The following is a 17512-nucleotide window of genomic DNA, read 5'->3' as shown; positions in this document are numbered from 1 at the left end:
CAAGCGCCATGTGCTTACCATGGTGGAAGCAACCACCGGGTGGCTGGAAACATACGCTGTGCCCCATGCCACTGCCCGGAACACCATCCTGGGCCTTGAGAAACAGATTTTGTGGCGACACGGCACCCCAGAGAGAATTGAGTCAGACAATGGGACTCATTTCCGGAATAACCTTATAGATATTTGGGCCAAAGAGCATGGCATTGAGTGGGTATATCACATCCCCTACCATGCACCAGCCTCTGGGAAAATCGAACGGTACAATGGGCTGTTAAAAACTACACTGAGAGCGATGGGTGGGGGAACTTTCAAGCATTGGGATACACATTTACCAAAGGCCACCTGGTTGGTCAACACCAGAGGATCTGCCAACAGGGCCGGCCCAGCCCAGTCAGAACTTTTACATATTGTAGAGGGGGACAAAGTTCCCGTGGTGCATATGAAGAATTTGCTGGGGAAGACAGTCTGGGTTATTCCTGCTTCAGGTAAAGGCAAACCCACTCGTGGGATTGCTTTTGCTCAGGGACCTGGATATACTTGGTGGGTAATGCGGGAAGATGGGGAAGTCCGATGTATACCTCAAGGGGATTTGATTTTAGGGGAAAACAGCCAGTGAACTCAATTGTATGCTGTTGCCTGCTGTGTAATGCTTTTATAGCCCATCAACTAGATGTCTCCAGGTCACCAGCGACTGGCCCTGACTTCCCTCCAGCCATCATCCCAACAGAGAATGAACTTGGAACATCATGGACCGAATGGACTCGGCAGCATTATAGGGATTGGTCCATGCACTAAGAAAATGATTTTTTTTCCTCTTGGTCTGTATGTATATGGATGTATATATGTGGGAGAGCGATGGTGTATTGAAAATGTGGGATCTGAGCACGACGTGAATGGTATGGAATAAGGGGTGGATAATGTCCTGGGTTCAGCAGTAGCAGTCATGTTTTTTCCTTTGTGTTAGCTGGTGCAGTGCTGTGTTTTGACTTCTAGTTTTGAGAACAGCGTTGGTGAAGCCGATGTTTTCGGTTGTTGCTAAGTGATGTTTACCCTGACCAAGGACTCTGTGAGGCTCATGCTCTGCCAGGGAGGAGGGGAAGCTGTGAGGAAGCAGAGACGGGGCGCCTGACCCGGGCTAGCCGGGGAGGTATTCCATACCACAGCACGTCATGCCCGGGGTGGGGGGTAACTGGGAGTTACCCGGAAGGACAGGAGCTTCCGGGTGGAACTCGTTTTCTTGGCCGGTGGTATCGTATTCTCTTCCCTTGTTATTTTCCCTTATCATTGTTTTAGCTGATAGTAGCGGTGGTGATTTGTTGCTGGACTGTTCTTGTCTCAACCCGTAGGAGTTGCACTCTCTCGATCCTCCTCCCCGTTCCTCCGGGAGCGGGGAAGGGGAGAGCCCCGGTGCAGGGAGGGGGGGGGAGACGAACACGGACCTTGATTGTTGTCAGCTTGGCACCACTCACTGGGAGTGAGTGAACAAGTTACCTGACTGGGTTTAAACCACGACACAGGGCATTTTTATTGATGCTAGGGACGGTAAAAGCAAATTTCTCACAATCATCTGGGTGTGATTTTATGGTAAAAAAACAATCTTTTAGATCAATAATTAATAATTCCCAATTCTCCGGTAACATGGCTGGAGATGGCAGCCCTGGTTGGAGTGCCCCCATATCGTGCATAACCAAGTTAATTGCTCGGAGATCGTGTAACAGCCTCCATTTTCCTGATTTTTTAGGGATGGTAAATATTGGTGTATTCCATGGACTAGTGGAAGGCACAGTATGTCCCTCCTGTAATTGTTCCTGAACTAGTTCCTCAATTTTTTTTGCAGCCAGGCCTCCTTAAGCGGCCACTGATCTATCCAAACTGGTCGTTCTGTTAACCATTTTAACTTTAGGATTGGCTGTTCCACAGTGGCCGCTCCTAAAAAGGTGACGTTACCAATCTGGTATGCAGTTGACTTAAAATGTCCCGTCCTACTAGGGTTATTGGCAAATTCAAAACGTATGGTCTGGTGTTGACCGTTGCACCACCAGACAAACAACAGAGAACTAACTCCTGACTGATAAAAGTTTGTTGACACCCTCCTACTCCTACGACTCCTACCGGAGCCTGTCTCAATGGCCAAGATTGTGGCCACAGGTGCAAGGGGATTACTGTAACGTCTGCGCCTGTGTCTGTAATGGCCATAATTTTTGTGGATTGGCCATTTGGATGAGTGAGTGTGAGATTCTCGGTTGGTTTTCCTTCGGTGATGTCTATGGCTAGCAACACATTTGGCTGGCCCGTGGAGCCAAAACCCCCAGTTCCTCTAAGATAGTTTCTGGGTTGTGGTATCTTTGCTTCAAATGGTATTAACTGAGCAATTTTGTCCCCTGCTGGGATCGATAACGGGGGATTCAGGGTATATACCATAATCTTTATGTTCCCCTGAAAATCTGTATCAATTCATCCCGGCACCACAAAGATGCCACGACGCGATACAGAGGATCGCCCTATTAACAGTGCACTCAACCCATGACCTAACGGTCCCCACAATACCGAATCCACTAAGTGAACCTGGGAATCATAAATCGTTACATCTATTGCGGTTGCCACATCCACTCCAGCACTCCCGGCTGTGGCTGAGGTGAGGCTGTCCAGGCACTCTGCATTTGTGTCTGAGCGCGAGGGTAAGCGCTCTTGTTCCGCTTCCCGAACCTTTACAGTCCACAGTGTTACGGGTCGGCTTTTGACACCGCACACACCACCTCGGACTAGTTATAATTTGTCCAGTTCCCTGCTTTTCTTTGTTTAATTTTGGTGGAGCCCTATATTGAGCTCAAAAATGACCCAATTTTCCACAATTATAACATCTTTTTTCTCTTTTTTTCTTCCCTCTATTCTTAACTAATGGACGGACAGCAGCACCAACAGCTTCAGCCATATAGGCTGCTTTTTGCTTATGGCCCATGCACTCCACTGCCTCTAAAAGTTGTGTTGCGGGTGTTCCCCTAGGTAGGGTATTCAAAATCTGTTTGGTTTGATCATTAGCACCATCAAGGGCTATGATATCAAGTAGCTTCCCTTTCATGTCTTCTCCTAAGTCAGGATTCTTAATTAAGGCATCATGTAATCGATCAATAAATTGAGAATAAGATTTTGTTGGTCCTTGCTTTACAGTCAGGAATCTGGGAGTGGCTTTTTCATCAGGCAAAGTGTACCACGCTTTTAGTGCGAGTTCCTGGGATAAAGCAAGGACTGCGGTCGGAAAATTGGCCTGGATTTGAGGGTCATCATATTGACCCTGTCCTAATAAAGCATCCGACGTTATACCAAATAAAGGATTGCCTTGATGGCGAGGCTGACTAGCAGCTTGCTGACAGGCAAGACTCCATTTGTTAAAAAACCTTATCTGTAAATGAGGGGTCAATAACAATTGAGCAACCATGCGAATATCATAAGGAGCCAAAATACACGCAGAAAATATGTGAGCAATAACAGCCTGAGTATAAGAGGATTTTAACCCATATGTGGTCACCGCTTGTCGGGCCTCAACTATTTTGAGATCAAAAGCTTCCCACTCTTTACCCCCCTGCTGTGTAGTAAACACAGGATATGCAGAGAGGCCCATTGCAGAAAATTCACCACTAATAATCACATCTTTGATTAACCCGCGCCAACAGTGCGCAGGATTTGTGTCCCCCGATACCTCTCCCACCCCCTCCCCGTTTGCCTTCTTTAAGGAAGGGGTTTTGTGGAGGATAAAGTGGTGGCGCCGATGGAGATCTCTCAATCCGAGTCTTGAGGGCTTCGAGCCTTTTCATCCATCGCTGCAGCTGAGTGTCTCCAAGGCCAGTGAGTAGTTGCTGATGAGCTGAGCAGATCGACCTGGGAGACGAAGAGTCAGAGTCTGGAAGCAGAGGATATAAATCTGGCTCGGATTCAGCAGATTCGGAGTCCGATCCTGGGTCGAACTCAGGGTCTCCGTTGTTCGCAGCTATGTCTTTCTTCTCAGGTGTCTCTCATTTGGTACGTGGCTGTCTGCAGATCTGGCTCTTGCTTTCATTGGCTTGGGGCATTGATTTTTTCAGTGCTGTTCCAGGTACCACAGGAGGTGCAAAAGTCATAGCCGCAGCACTATGGTGGGGGTTAGGGGAGACAGCCCCTTCTGGAGCTGTGGCAGCAAATACAGAAGCTACTGCCGCCCTTTCTGATTTCATCTCTTTCAAAGTCTCAAACACCAATCTCCAAAGTGTAGAGTGTTTCTGTGCATCTTTGGTCCCTTTACTAACCTCATCCCATAAGGCTTGACCAATTCGGTCCCACTCCAGAACCTCAAAAGCTGCTTGCACTGTGGGGATAAAACTGTGATCACGGGACCACTTTAGCAGCCTTTGTAAGGCAGCACTATCATATTGCAGTCCTCTCTTAGAGAGAATGTGTTGGAGGAGCTTCACCACCGCCTGTTCCTCTTTCGTTAGCGTGGACCCCATCTCTTCTCCAGCCGCTCACCTGATCAGGGCAAATTTCCCGAAGTTTGCAGACGTCTGACTTGCAGCACCGGGGCAGCACTTGTTTCGGCTGGCTCTCTGCCCCTTCTTTTCCCGTCGGAATCTCAAACTTGCATTTTGCAAATTACCAATCTGAGGGTCCCTGTTCGGGCACCACTTGTTGACGCGGGAGACACGGACAATGCAGAGACGATCAATGTGATCAAGCGATTGCCAAATTTATTCACACACATCAACAGCTTTTATAGTTTACAGGACTAGCTGATGTAACCAATATAGATTCTGATTGGCTCAGAAGTGCTATCCACACATTTTCGAAGCAGATAATAGGCTAGCTGAAAACTTGTCCATTTGTTACTTTTTGCACACATCTTGCAGTTTCGCCATCCCGCTTCCACATCTTGTTAGCCTTGAGCAAACGACAAGTTCCTTGTTCTACTGCATGTAGCTGTCCTTTAGTAACCTAAAGTTAGGCCTTCCAGCTTGGGTAACTTGAGTTCAGGCCTTACAGCTTAACTCAGAGTTTGGCTAAGACCAAACAGCTGGGATGGCTCACATGTCCATTGTTCAGCTGTGTTCTTCATAACCGCCATCTCCTAAGGCTAAGACATCTGGGTTGGTCACGAAATGTCCGCCGTTCCTTAGCCAATCCACACACATCAGCTGGTATTTCCATCGGCTCTGTTGTTTTAGATTAAAAGCTACTATTCCAAGGATACTGCTTTAAAATGATGTATCTGAGCTAGAAATAGCAGCTTAAAAATGAATTCCGCTCGCGGATTTCTCAGAAACGGACGGCACGGTGAGGGGCGCAATGCGCGTTTAAAAGCAGGGAGCAATAAATGGTAATTCCTGCGAGGTTTTATTCGCTGCCTGTTAAAAAGGCTGGGAAGACGGCCCCAAAGAGCTGGGAAGGCCGGGCACTGCCACACCGCCGCCGGCCCGCGCCGCCCCGAGGCCCAGCGGCACGGGTGACCCCAGGGCGCGGAGCCCATACGCTGCCCGAGGCGGAGATCGCGGCGCCCCCGGCTCCGCGGGTGGCCGCTACCTCGGCGCGGACCGCCCGCGCAGGCCCCGCGCCGCCATTGGCTGCCGAAGGGGGGTGGGGGGTAAAGCGCGCCGCGGGGAGGCGCGGAGCGGTGCCGGGCGTGCGCTCCCGCGGAGGCCTGCCCTGCCCTGGCCAACTCGACTCGACGCGGAGCCGGAAGCCGCGCCGATGAGTTGTATGCGCCGCTTGCCTGCGCGCTTGGTGGGGGGCACCGGGAGCTCCGCGCTGTGGCTAGGTAAGAAGAGCGCGCAGAGCGGCGCAGGGCCCGGCCCGAGTGCAGCCTCTGCCTGTTCCCCCGGGAGGATGTGGGGACAGGCCGCTGTCACCGCGGGCGCCTTGGCTGCGGCCTTAGCAGCGGCACTCTGGCTGCGGAGTGACGAAGGTATAAACATCCCTGCACAGGGGCTCTGGTGCAGGGGGTGGGGCTTGCCCCTGAGGGGAGAAGGGGGCGGGCCGGGCTGGTGGGCGCCGAGCGGAGACAGGCTAGCTCGCTGCTGAGGGCTGCCCTCCAAAGGCGGTGTGGAAGCGTGCGGTCGGGCTTTCCTCCCAGAGAAGGCAAGGCTGTCGGTCGAGGGGGAGCCCTCGGCTGGGCTGTCCCCTTCAGGGTCTGGGCAGGGGTGTGAAGGAGGCGGTGGCTGTCCGCCGTGACGGGGCGGTGGGCTTGGCGCCGCAGCTCCCGCCGGGCCGGGGAGCGGTTTTCGGAGCAAAACCGAAGGGAAAGGGCAGAGGCCGGAGCAGCACGCGGGCGGCAGTGGGGCCCCAGGGCCGCCCGCCACAATGAAGTCCACCCCAGGCCGCAGTGACGGGCCTGCCGTTCACCTGCCTGGCGAAGGGCTGGCCGGAGGGTGCAGTGGAAAACGCACACAGACCCGACCTGACCGCCAGCACCTGATCCGGCGGTGGCCTCCGGGAGGCGGTATCTTTCTAGCCGCAGCGCGGGCTTTTGTGGCGACCCCAGGGCCGAGCAGAGCCGCGCCGTGTGCACGCCCGGGCGGGCGGGAGCGTGCCTGCCCGCCCGCTGCCTGTCTGCCGCGGGACCGAGTGACGCGGCAGCCCTAGGGAGCGGGTATGGGAACCCGGTGCTGGCGCGGCATGGCAGTGCACTGGGTGAGGCAGAGCGCCGAGCAGAGCCACGGAATCTCGGTCGCCCTGAGCCGAGCTGCATCGCCTTGTGTGCGTGTGTATGTGCAGGGATCGCGCCCCACTGCGGCGGGGGAGGGTGGGAGGGAGGAGGAGGAGAAAGAGAGAGGGAGGTGCGCTGTGATGAGAAAGGCCTCCAAGTCCAGCCAGCGCCGTCGTCCTGCCGCTCCCCGAGAAGCCCGGGGCGGGGGGGCGGTCGCGCACGGATGACTGCCTGAGCGAGGTGGCGGTGCGTCCTGCCCCAGGGGAGGGGGCCGCGGTTCTGTGGCGGCAGCCCGGTTTTTATTTTTTATTTACCATCGTTTTCAGAGCAGGGCGAGCCGAGGGGGTGGGAAAGGTGGTTGGTTGGGGGCTTTTTGTTCGGTTGGTTTTCATTTTAAAACACCGCCCCCCCCCCCCTTTTTTTTTTTTTTTTTTGCAGGTGCCCGCAGCTCAAAGCGGCGCCTAGAAAGTTTTTTGTTTCCGCGCGTCCTGGCTGCTAGAGGCGGCCCGGGATGCGGGGCCCGGGGCTCGGGTGCCCGCCGCGTCCCGCCGCACAGCGTCCAGGGCTGTCGTAGGCGCCTCCTAGGAGCGCCGAGTGCGGGCATTAAACCCCGCTTCCTCCTCCCCGCTGCCCTCCTCCGCCCCCCTCCGTCCCTCCCTCGCTCTCCCCCTCCCTCCCTCGCTCGCTCCCTCCCTTCTTCCCTTTCCCCGGTGCGCGGCCATTGCAGTGACCCCGGCCGGCCAAGGATGATTACGAACACGCGGGGCTTCCTGTGGTCGGACCTGGAGACGCGGGCGCTGCTGGAGATCTGGGGCGAGGCGGACGTGCAGTCGGCCCTGGACGGCAACTTTCGGAACAGCCATGTGTACCGGGACGTGGCCTGCCGCCTGGCCGAGCTGGGCTTCGAGCGCACCCCCGAGCAGTGCCGCATCCGCATCAAGGGCCTTAAGCGCCAGTACTACCAGGCCCGGGACGGGCTGAAGAAGAACGGGCACGCCCGCAAGATATGCAAGTACTACGACGAGATGGACCGGATCCTCAGCTGTCGGGGGGGCCCCGACGGCGTCCCCGAGTCGCTGGCCCCGCCGCCCGACAGCGCCCAGCCGGCGGGGCCGCTCGCCGGGCCACCTACCCCGGGCACGCCGCACAACAGCCGCGAGGTGGACGCCGACCTGGAAGAGGACGGCGAGCTGGAGTCCCCCCGCGACAACTTCACCGAGGACTCCGGGGAGTGCTCTTCCTACGCCGATCACCCCATCAAGGTGGAGTGTCCCTCCTTCGCCATCCCCGTGCCGCCGGGCGACGGTGAGTAGCCGGTAGGCTCCCGCCGCCGGGTGTTCTCTCACCCGGGGGGCACCGTGGTCCTCCCGCCCTGGGGTCTCGTAGGCCAACTGCCGGCGCCTCTCTAGCTAGCATGATTCTAGTAGCTTGTGCCTTCCTCTTCTCCCTCTTGCCTCGTCCTCCGAAATCTGCCGGTGCCCCTTCACCTTGCACCTTGCTCGTTCCCGACAGCTCCGCCTTTCCCCCGCCAAGCAAACGCCGCCTTTCCAGGAAAGCGGGCCGCTGCAGGGGGAGGGAAGTGCTGCAAACCGGGTACGGGGAGATGCCGGGGGACGGCGACAGTAGTGAGTTTTTATTGGTGTTTATCAGTGGGAAACCAAAGGAAAACTAGCGCAGACATTATCAAGACAAAGTGTCAGGTAGCGCTGTATGAGAAAATAGGCGTCTTTTCTTGCTGGAAGATTTTTCCCATTCCATGCAGACTATGTGCAGTTTTGTTAGTCGGTATTAAAACCGTGATGATGATAATACCTGAAAAATCTGCTTGTTGTTGCAGATGTGCCAGAAAGCGAGGGGAGAACCTTTATGTAATTAATTGCTCGAGTTGTTTCAGAAACACTGCTTCTAACTTCATTGGGTTTGTGGACAGAAACAGCCCTTTGATAAAGCCTGTCCTTCCGTTGCTCCCTCTTTACCCTCAGCTCCGCATTTGTTTTGTGGAGGTGGGAGGAGGCAGTGTTGCTTGTTTGTTTTAAATCTAGATTAATGCCAGGGTTTTAATACAAACATGAACCTGTCTTCAGGAGTTGACATCACTGAGAAATCAGCCAATTGGTTGACGTTTAACCAACCTTCTTTTTACACATAAACCCCATCAAACAGTTCTTTACACTAACGTTCTTTTGAAATGCAAATCCAGAATGCCAACAGACTGAAACTCAATTTAGATTAATGTAATTACCTGCAATACACAAATGAGGCTATACTATTTAATAGCCTTCACTTAAACCTTTTTCGAAGATGAGAAAGACTCCTATTGTTGAAGTTTAGTACTACAACAATTAAAAGATGCCGCTTTGTATTTTCGTGTTGCCTTTTGCAGAAGCTTGTGGTTTCGCTTTGGTACTCCAAAATGAAAGTATCTGAGATAATTATAACTCACATGGAAAAAGTATAACAATGTTGTCGTGTGTTAGGTGCACATCTTGTAGGGAGATTTTTGTTTTGCCTTTTCCTTCTAGGAAGTAATTTTTCTGCAGAAAAATAATTGTTTTTCTTCTTGCTTTAGGCTTTAAAGAAATCAATGCTCCAACTATTACCCCACCTCGCAATCAGCCCAAAAGATCCAAAAAACGCCATGCAAACTTAACGTTGGATAAAATGATGGAAAAATTCCTTCAGCAGAGCGTGGATACGGAAGAGAAATTTTACAGATATGAAGAGCAGAGGCTCAAAATAGAGGACAAGCGTCGGGAGGCAGAGCATGCGCGAGAGCTCCAGATGTTACAGATGTTGGGACAGATGTTGGCAGGAATTTCTTCTACGGTATCACAAAGGTCACAATCTATACCAGCAAGTCCACCTCAGAGAGCGAACCATCGTTCATATGGGGATAACTTTAATTATAATGCTATGACAGCAGCACTTTCTCCACCGATAGGTACTTCCTTCTATAGCATAAATAAAAGCTAGGTTTTTTTAAACTTCTGTGTGAAAGCCCTGGTAGTAAGTAAGTGGCTGTTGAAAATAAAAGCTAATCGGAATTATTTAATATTGTGGTGAACGTGTCTGTGTGATGGAAAACAAAACATCATTCGTACCATTGTAGCGATTATTTAATATAGATAAGTTATAACAAAATGAATGAAATCACACCTTTTGAACCCTGTAAACATCGTGAACTTCTTTCCACATTCATGGCTCTGAAAAGTGAAGGGAAGTTTTCTTTATAAAAGGCCAGTAGCACGTACTTGCTGAAAACTTTAGAAACATTAGGTACCTGGTAGCGGAAATTCTGCTGCTGTTGAAGTTATCAGGTCTAACCCAGTATATGAAATTAAGGCTGTGAATGTGTGTTTTTAGTGTTGGGAAGAGCGGAGTTTTGCCTACACTGAAGTAAATCAAATGTTAAAATCCATCTTTAAAATAAATTTCATTAAATCAATTCTGAATCATATCTTCTAATTGAACATTATATTACTGTAGTAGGTGTAATATAAGATGGAAGTCCTGGTGTGTATTTTTCTTCTACACCAGTTCATTTATAAATTCTTGGGCATCTGAATTTTTTTTAAAGAAAAAGGTGAAGCAGTGACTCTGGAATTGGTATTTATGCACAGACTTCTCCTTCTGTACTTCGTGCGTGGGCCAGAAGCTGATAATCTGATACTAGCGTTTATTAATGGACTTCTCAGGATCTGTGGCTCCTTGTCATTTATCTTTGTTGTAGTTTCTTTATACGTAGAAGTAGACAGCATGGGAGGAGGAGGATAGGGATACACTCTCAGTAAAACCAGTCAGCTTGGGGCTTGGTGGTTGTAGCCTGCCATATGGAAACTAAAGGAATCTTGTTCTGTTTTAATTCTGAATTTCACACTGCTTGGAATTAAAAAGCATGGTTTGAAAAGAAAAAACGTAACACTCAGCCTCAGTGCTGAGTAATAATCCAGCATGCCATATCCTGAAGGGTGACTGATTCCTGAGAGGATCTTTGAGCCTTTTCCATTCTACATTACATACTGTCTTTCCCTGTAAAATGCATGGAGGACTGGATGGTTAGCCTGTTGAGGGTTTAGGCTGGCTGACTTGGTTGTGTTTCTTGACTAGTAGTTGGTCTGTAGCATTCCTTGATGGCAGGAGACTTTCATAGATAAATTCTGGCATACGTGTGTGTTCTGTGTTTTAAATGTTTTCACATTAAAAGGAGACCTGAAGTGCTTTAGAAAATCCTTTACGAAGTCATTTGAGGTTATAGACTGGGGCGATGGTGCCTACAGGGTGTTATTATTATTTCTGAAAGTGTTTTTTTTCTTGCTGGATTTCGTCATATAGGTGTACAGTCGTATTACACTGTGCAAAAATGCATTATATATTTTTAGCTGTAGCAAGATTAATTTGGGATTCTAATCTTTTAATTGGTCAAGGTGTAACAAAGCGTTTAAAATGAAATATGAAAATAATGCTTCAGGCAGCAGATCTTTTAAGGAATTAAGATTTCAGTTCCTTATAGCTGCATATACCTTTGAGTTTTTGTAGGTAAGAGTGGGGCTCTATGAAGAATTGCTTTTTCCATAATTCTCTGTTTTCTTTCCATTTATTATGCGATCACTTTATATTTGCATATAAAAAAGCAACGAAAAAGAACAGGAGACCTTAACAACGTTGTGCTTTAAGGGTTACAAGCTGTAGGATAAGTCTATTTCTTGTGTGGTTGAAAACCAGTGAGTGTACGAAGTGTGATTTAAGGAAAATAATCTGCCTTGTTTCCAGAGGAGATGAGCATTTTGTTCTCCTCTGGGTCGCTGCAGTGCTATTTTGGCCATAATCCAAAACAGTCTGGGTTTTTTTTCCTTTCCTTTTCTTGGTTTTTGGTTGGGTCATCCCCATCCCCCCTGTTTTTTTTTTTTCTTTTTTAATCTCAGTGAGAGTGGGATGCCTGTGTTATAGAAGGATTTGAAAAGCAAAAGATCAGCCAGGAGTAATTGTCATTATTGAGCACTAAAGCATTTTATTTCTGAAGATTAGTCTGATTTAGGTTTAGATTCAGATTCTGTGCAAGATAGACAAAAAGATGCTTTGTGCTGGTAGCTCACACATGTGAAGTTGTCTTGTTTACTACTTTTTTTACCCATTATTACATCCAAAACTTCAGGAACAGGTCCATCTGTCCATTCTCTGTGTCCCCCTCTCTGATGTTGGAGTTGCAGGGTGAGATTATTAAGTTGTATACAGCTGAAAATAAGGAGTATAGTGGGAGTTATTTTTTTACATGATTATGTGTTACTATATAGCAGTTCCTTGAAAGCTTTTTAGGAGATCTGTAAAAAAGGAAGCACAGCTACGGTCTAGGAAACTAATGTTCAAATAAACTACTGTTCTGAAGAGAATTGTACAGTTAGTGAAGAGCTTTGTTGAAATATAAGAACTTACTCTTTTAGTGTATTTACTGCAATTTATAGTTAACCCATTATTAGAAGTATTGAACTTCAGATTTGTCTTGTGTTAGGTAAATGGTTTAATTCTCTTTAGCCATAATTGTTGAAACACCTTTTCCTTCTAGATTTTTGTAGTCTTTTGAAGCAGTAATTGGAGTATATAGGCTTCTGAGTGTGCAGTTGTTTTAATGTGTAGCTTGGTGTGTGGCTTTGCATCAGAGATCTGCAATTGTATGATAGCTAAAAAGTCTCTTAGTGTGATATTTGTAATGTTTGCATTTAGCGCATTGGATCATAGTTTTGCAGAAAGACTTTATTATGCTTTGTAACCACCTGCCAAAACAAAAAGCAGTGAGATAAGCCCTGATTCTGCTGAGAGGTGGAAGTCTTTTAAGGGGAAGCAAAAAATAAGGTAGGGTGTATGTTTAAAATGTGGTTATAATAGGTTTATGCTTGCTCTGTGTCTGGGTGTGTTTAGTCCTTCGTAAGTGTACCTGTTTCAGTTGAGCTTAATTATGGAAGTGATTTCAGGCTGAACTAAGAATATATTTCTAGTTACAAAATGTTCATGTAACTATTCTTGGCTGTTGTTTCTTTCTGTACCTGAGCCTTAAATTAGGACTGTGAGCAGTCAGCGGGAATATTTTCTGCATCAGACCCAAAATTAATTTTTAAAATGTTCACCTTCTCTAGCTGTTTTAAAGGCCTTTAAGTGATGAAGCATTTGCTTTTTAGAAGTAAGTCCTTGAGTGGTTTTATTAGTGTGTGTGAGTGCTTTAAAGAAATGCTTATAGTAGTAACACTTATTTTCTTCTTTTCAGTTATAGAGAGATCTTTTTCACTGCACAGGACACACTCTCTAAAGGACATGGAGAATATTTTTCAACTGGTGCGCAATGTTATCCCTCCGCTAACGGGGAAAAGGCATAAAGGTCAAGATGGACGTATAGGCATTGTTGGAGGATGTCAAGAGTAAGTTAAACAGAAATTTGTTTTTTGTTTCTGAGAGAGTTTGAGGATGTCTTAGGTACTTTTAAAAGCCATTCAAACTCGCCTTCCGTTTAAAACATGAGTATTTTCTAGGGATCTTTATTAATCAGTCATCATGACCATGCATACTTATGAAAGAACACGTTTCCCTGCAGTTGTGTTGCAAAATTCTGATAGTGAATGTGATTGAAGATTAGAATGCTGTTTGTGTCTGTGTCTACCTTCTCCGTCTTTCTTGTCCACCAAACTATCTCTGCTTTCAGTGCATCATGAAGTTGTAGAATAGAGTAAGACAGCAGCACATCTTTTTTTTGTTGTTGTTAAATGTATTCTGGTATCTTGGGAACTGGGTCTCTTAAATCAGGAATAGAAAATTTTCTTACTGTGCCCTTTGATAAATTGTGGTAGTTCCTAGGTTCTGTCATTACTTTGGTTTATGTTCTGGAGTGATAGAAATAGCATGTTACAGGGGAAAGAGAGATACAGCATGAATCAGTTAAATGCTGTACTGACCTAGAAATAAACTAAGCTCTGTTCTTTTCTTGGCCACTTTCAGTAATCTGCACAGTACTTTGAATGAGCTATTACACCTTCCTGTTTTTTCATTTTCCCGTTTTGAAATAGAGATGGCATCTTTCTCCTGTGAGAGAGATCTGCTGTTGGACATCTGCCATTAATAAACATTCTGTGAAGAGCACACAGGTGCTGTCTTACAGCTGGGTTGTTCAGCCAGGAGATAGTTTTCCTGTTGGTCTAATGCACTTAGATTCTTACCTCTTGGCAGAAATAAGCACCTATGGAGGGTGATTCTGTCTGTATCTCTCTCTTCAGTCTTCATAAAGAGGATTTAGGGCAACTGGAATCACAGTTTAGGCACTTTAGTTAAGCATCTAAAACCAGATGGGATTGATCTGGGTCACAGATCCCAGATTTGGCTTGCAAACAGTGCTCCACTCTTGTTTTGTTTGTCTCTGAGCTTTTTAGCTGGCTGTCTGAGAAAAGTTTGCTTTTTTATGGTGTGATCTTTGAAATATTTCTCTGAAAGCATCCGGTGGCTATGGTGAAATCCTGCACTTTCCAAATCAGAGCAAGGCTTGAGTTTGGCTTCAGTATAGGAAGATTTTTATCTGTCTTTTACAGCAAACAAAAGAGAAAGCTTCTCTTATAAGCTTGCTCTTGGATTTGGGACTTCATTATGGCAGGGTAGATTATTTAATGTCCTTATTGTGTTTCCTAACCTAAATTGTATTTCATTCTAGATACACTGGAGCACCGTATTTTGCTGCAATTACAGCTCTTAAAGTGGTACGTGTTCTTCTGTACCATCATTTATATAAGCTAAGTGTCATCTTTTTAAAAGCATTTGCTCTGTGTTGCATATGAAATTTGAGTTTTTAAAGGTCTTCTATTTAACAAAGAAAACCCTTACTCCTGGATTTGCAGAAATACTTTCTAAATAGGTTATTTGCTATGTTTTCTGCAAATGTTTTTTCTGTATGAGGTGAAGTTAGATATATGTCAAAAAATTCAGAATTTCAAAGGGAGAGCTATTTTATCAGAGACTTGGATAAGAAATTTCAAAACTTGATGAACTATTTTCTCAAAAATTGATCAATAAAATAACTTCAGATTAATATTTGAAATTAAGTTTTCAGTGCTGCAGTAAGTTACTCAGAATTTTTATCTGGAATTTTTTCTGTGATGAATGAAGTAACTTTCTTTCAAAACTTACAACTTTAGGATAGTAAAATTCTTACTGTGAGTCTAAAGATTGTTGGTTGAATTTCATGTAATTTTTAGTAGCACACTTTATTTACATTATAATGCTCAGTATTTCCTTTTTTTTTTTTTCCCCCTAGAAGTGTGAACTTCTTTAATGGCATATTTACTGAATAAAAATATATTTGCTGTAGGCTACCTAAATACAGTGGTGATTATTCAAATGTAAACAAATCATGCTCACATAATAGACACGCTTTTCAGTACTCTATAGTGTGTCATAACTTGCAGTTCACTGTGCATGTGTTTCTTCTTGAAGATCTGTTTTAATAAGTAGGTAACCAATCCAAGTATTTCTCACTCCACCTCTCCCCTCTCCCCCAGGATGCTGTCCCTCAAGGATTTAAAATTGAAATTATATTAGTTAATGATCTTATATAAGATAAAAGGCCACTGTTCACTGTGTGCAAATACAGTACCATATTAGGATGCCCCATATTGAAGTCACTTGTTCTCAGATTATTACATCTGCATATAAAGAGTCATAGGATCAAATATCTGCATTGCTTAGCAGCTTAAAATGTTAAGTGTGTAGTAGTAAAGCAGAGGAGACACTTTCTTAACCTTGGGAAATTTCAGTATGCAAGACAGATACAAGATCAGGCTTTCTGGTCACTGCTTACACAATTTTTATGTGTATGTCTGATTATTAGAGTTGATAATAGAAGATTTAGGCTAAACTCCTCAGCTTTAATATTTATTTAACTTACAGAGTGTTGTTGAAAGTGTGCCAGCCTTTGTCTTGTATGGATTTGGCCTGTTGAGTAAAAATGGTAGAACTGGAAATGTACTCATAGATTGCCATAGCTATATTTTGCTATAATACATTACAGTATTATTTTTCATCTCTAATGTAGCTTGTCTCTTGGTCAACTGTGTTCTTTTGCCTTTCCTCTCAGTGTACGTGTGACATATTAGTCTTTGCTCATCTGCAAATGAGAAACATTTCTCAAGTGAGTAAAGGTGTGAGGTCTGTGTTTTCAGTCATCCTGTTGGTGAGAAACAAAAAAAATTATATTGGAAGTTAAATAAAAAAAAAAAATCTCTAAAACACTGCATGGTAGTCCAAGCCAAAATAAAAAAAAAGTTTCCTTTAACTCTAGAGAAGTAACAATTCAGGTGAGTTGCTCACTGAGTAAACTTTGGAATGATAAAGTTACTATTAATTTGATAATTCTGTTTGCAAATTTTCTTTTTTAGGGTGCTGATTTATCCCATGTGTTTTGTACCAAAGATGCAGCAACAGTAATCAAATCATATAGTCCAGAGCTGATAGTTCATCCAGTTCTGTAAGTGAATTCTCTTTTGTTTAAATGAGCAAGTTAGGATTACTAGTTTGAACATTTCTGTCTGACAGTTGACAAGTTTGTGTTCGTTCTTTTTCTGAGTTACAGTGTGGATGAGATAGAGATTACAAAGCCCCCTGGGTTTGTCCTTTCATTACAAACAGATATTTAATGTAGAACAATCAGTTGTGAATTCTTTTCATTACTACCAAGATACGATTTTTTTAAAAAGCAAAGATCTTGCTTTCCATTACCTTCTTGTGTGTGTTCTGTGATTGTAATGCATTTAACTGTGAATGGTAGCAAAATCCAGAAGTAGGAATCACTACAAGTCAGCATTTTAGAACCTGCATTTGAAAAGCAGATAGAGCATGCTCTCTTGCTTCTTCAGTCCTTATAGTATTTAACAGTAGCGTATCTTTTTTCCTCTCACTCTTGTGTGTATAGTTTTTTATGCAGAATTACTGGGCAAGAGAGATGCTGGTTCTCATTTTAATTCACAAGTATGTTGCATTAGATACACACCCATTCCTAGGAATAAATGGATGTTCTCAAACGATACTAAATAAGAGACTTGTTAACCAGAAGATGAAAAGTTTAATAAGCAAATGTCAGCGTGTGCTTCACTGAATTTCTGTTCTGAAATATGTTAGTGACTGGTGAACTTCTGCAGGATAAATTGCTTCAGTTAGGTGTTACGATGGTTTACAATGAGCACTGCAAATGAGAATTAAGATGTGTCCCTTAGGTATATGTCCCTGAGCTGAGTTTGCACCAGTGCGTGTCAGTCTGTCAGTGTACATAGCAAAGTTGTGATTAAGCTAGAAAAAGCACAATTTCAAATGGTGCTTGTTAGATATTGCTGTCAGGACGGATTTATGACAGTAGAAATATTTTGGTGCTTGAGAAGAAAAATATGATCTCCCTTATGGTGATGCTTGTGGTTGGAAGCCATAAGTTTATTACATTCTAAAGGTGGGTTTCATTCCTGTTGGTGTAGAGGTGCTTAAAAAGTTGGTTAAACAGACATATACCAAGGATTGTGGTTTTGTTAGGGTTGTTTGGTAGCTGGTTTTTTTTGAGGGAGGAGGAGGGGCGGGGGGGGGGCTTATGGTTGAGATTTGTTGTTTGTTGGTTTGGTTGATCTTTTTCAAAGATAGAAACCTGTAACTGTGGATTTTAGACAGGGAAAAATGTTTGAAAGCAAGAGGAAATGCAAGGGTTGGGTTTTCACCAGTCCTGACTGCATTAGTCTCTAAAATCCAAAAGGCATGTTTTCAGTTGGTGTTCTGTCTTGTATTATATGATAACAAATGAGATGGAGAATCTTAATGGCAGTATTAGCTTCTAAC

At 45.5% G+C, this 17512-nt stretch overlaps 1 protein-coding gene across 8 annotated transcripts in view; it reads left to right on the top strand.

Moving 5' to 3' along the window:
• Nucleotides 1-5629: 5629 nt before the first annotated feature.
• Nucleotides 5630-17512, top strand: part of NAXD (NAD(P)HX dehydratase) — a 53106-nt gene continuing 41223 nt past the window's right edge. The window contains exons 1-6 of one of the 8 annotated variants that reach the window (XM_061472764.1): nt 5630-5782; nt 7109-7975; nt 9240-9611; nt 12927-13077; nt 14355-14400; nt 16075-16163. In XM_061472764.1, coding sequence (XP_061328748.1) covers nt 5716-5782; nt 7109-7975; nt 9240-9611; nt 12927-13077; nt 14355-14400; nt 16075-16163 — 1592 coding nt within the window. In that variant the 5' untranslated portion in view covers nt 5630-5715. The other 7 variants (XM_061472766.1, XM_061472768.1, XM_061472769.1 and 4 more) reach the window with 7 other exon arrangements.

The sequence above is a fragment of the Pezoporus flaviventris genome, unplaced genomic scaffold (genome assembly GCF_033815535.1).
Source record: "Pezoporus flaviventris isolate CSIRO_AGI_PZ_B2104156 unplaced genomic scaffold, CSIRO_AGI_Pfla_v1 ptg000072l, whole genome shotgun sequence".
Lineage (NCBI taxonomy): Eukaryota > Metazoa > Chordata > Aves > Psittaciformes > Psittacidae > Pezoporus > Pezoporus flaviventris.
The sequence above is the reverse complement of the archived record's forward strand: the minus strand, read 5'-3'. Positions and strand labels throughout refer to the sequence as shown.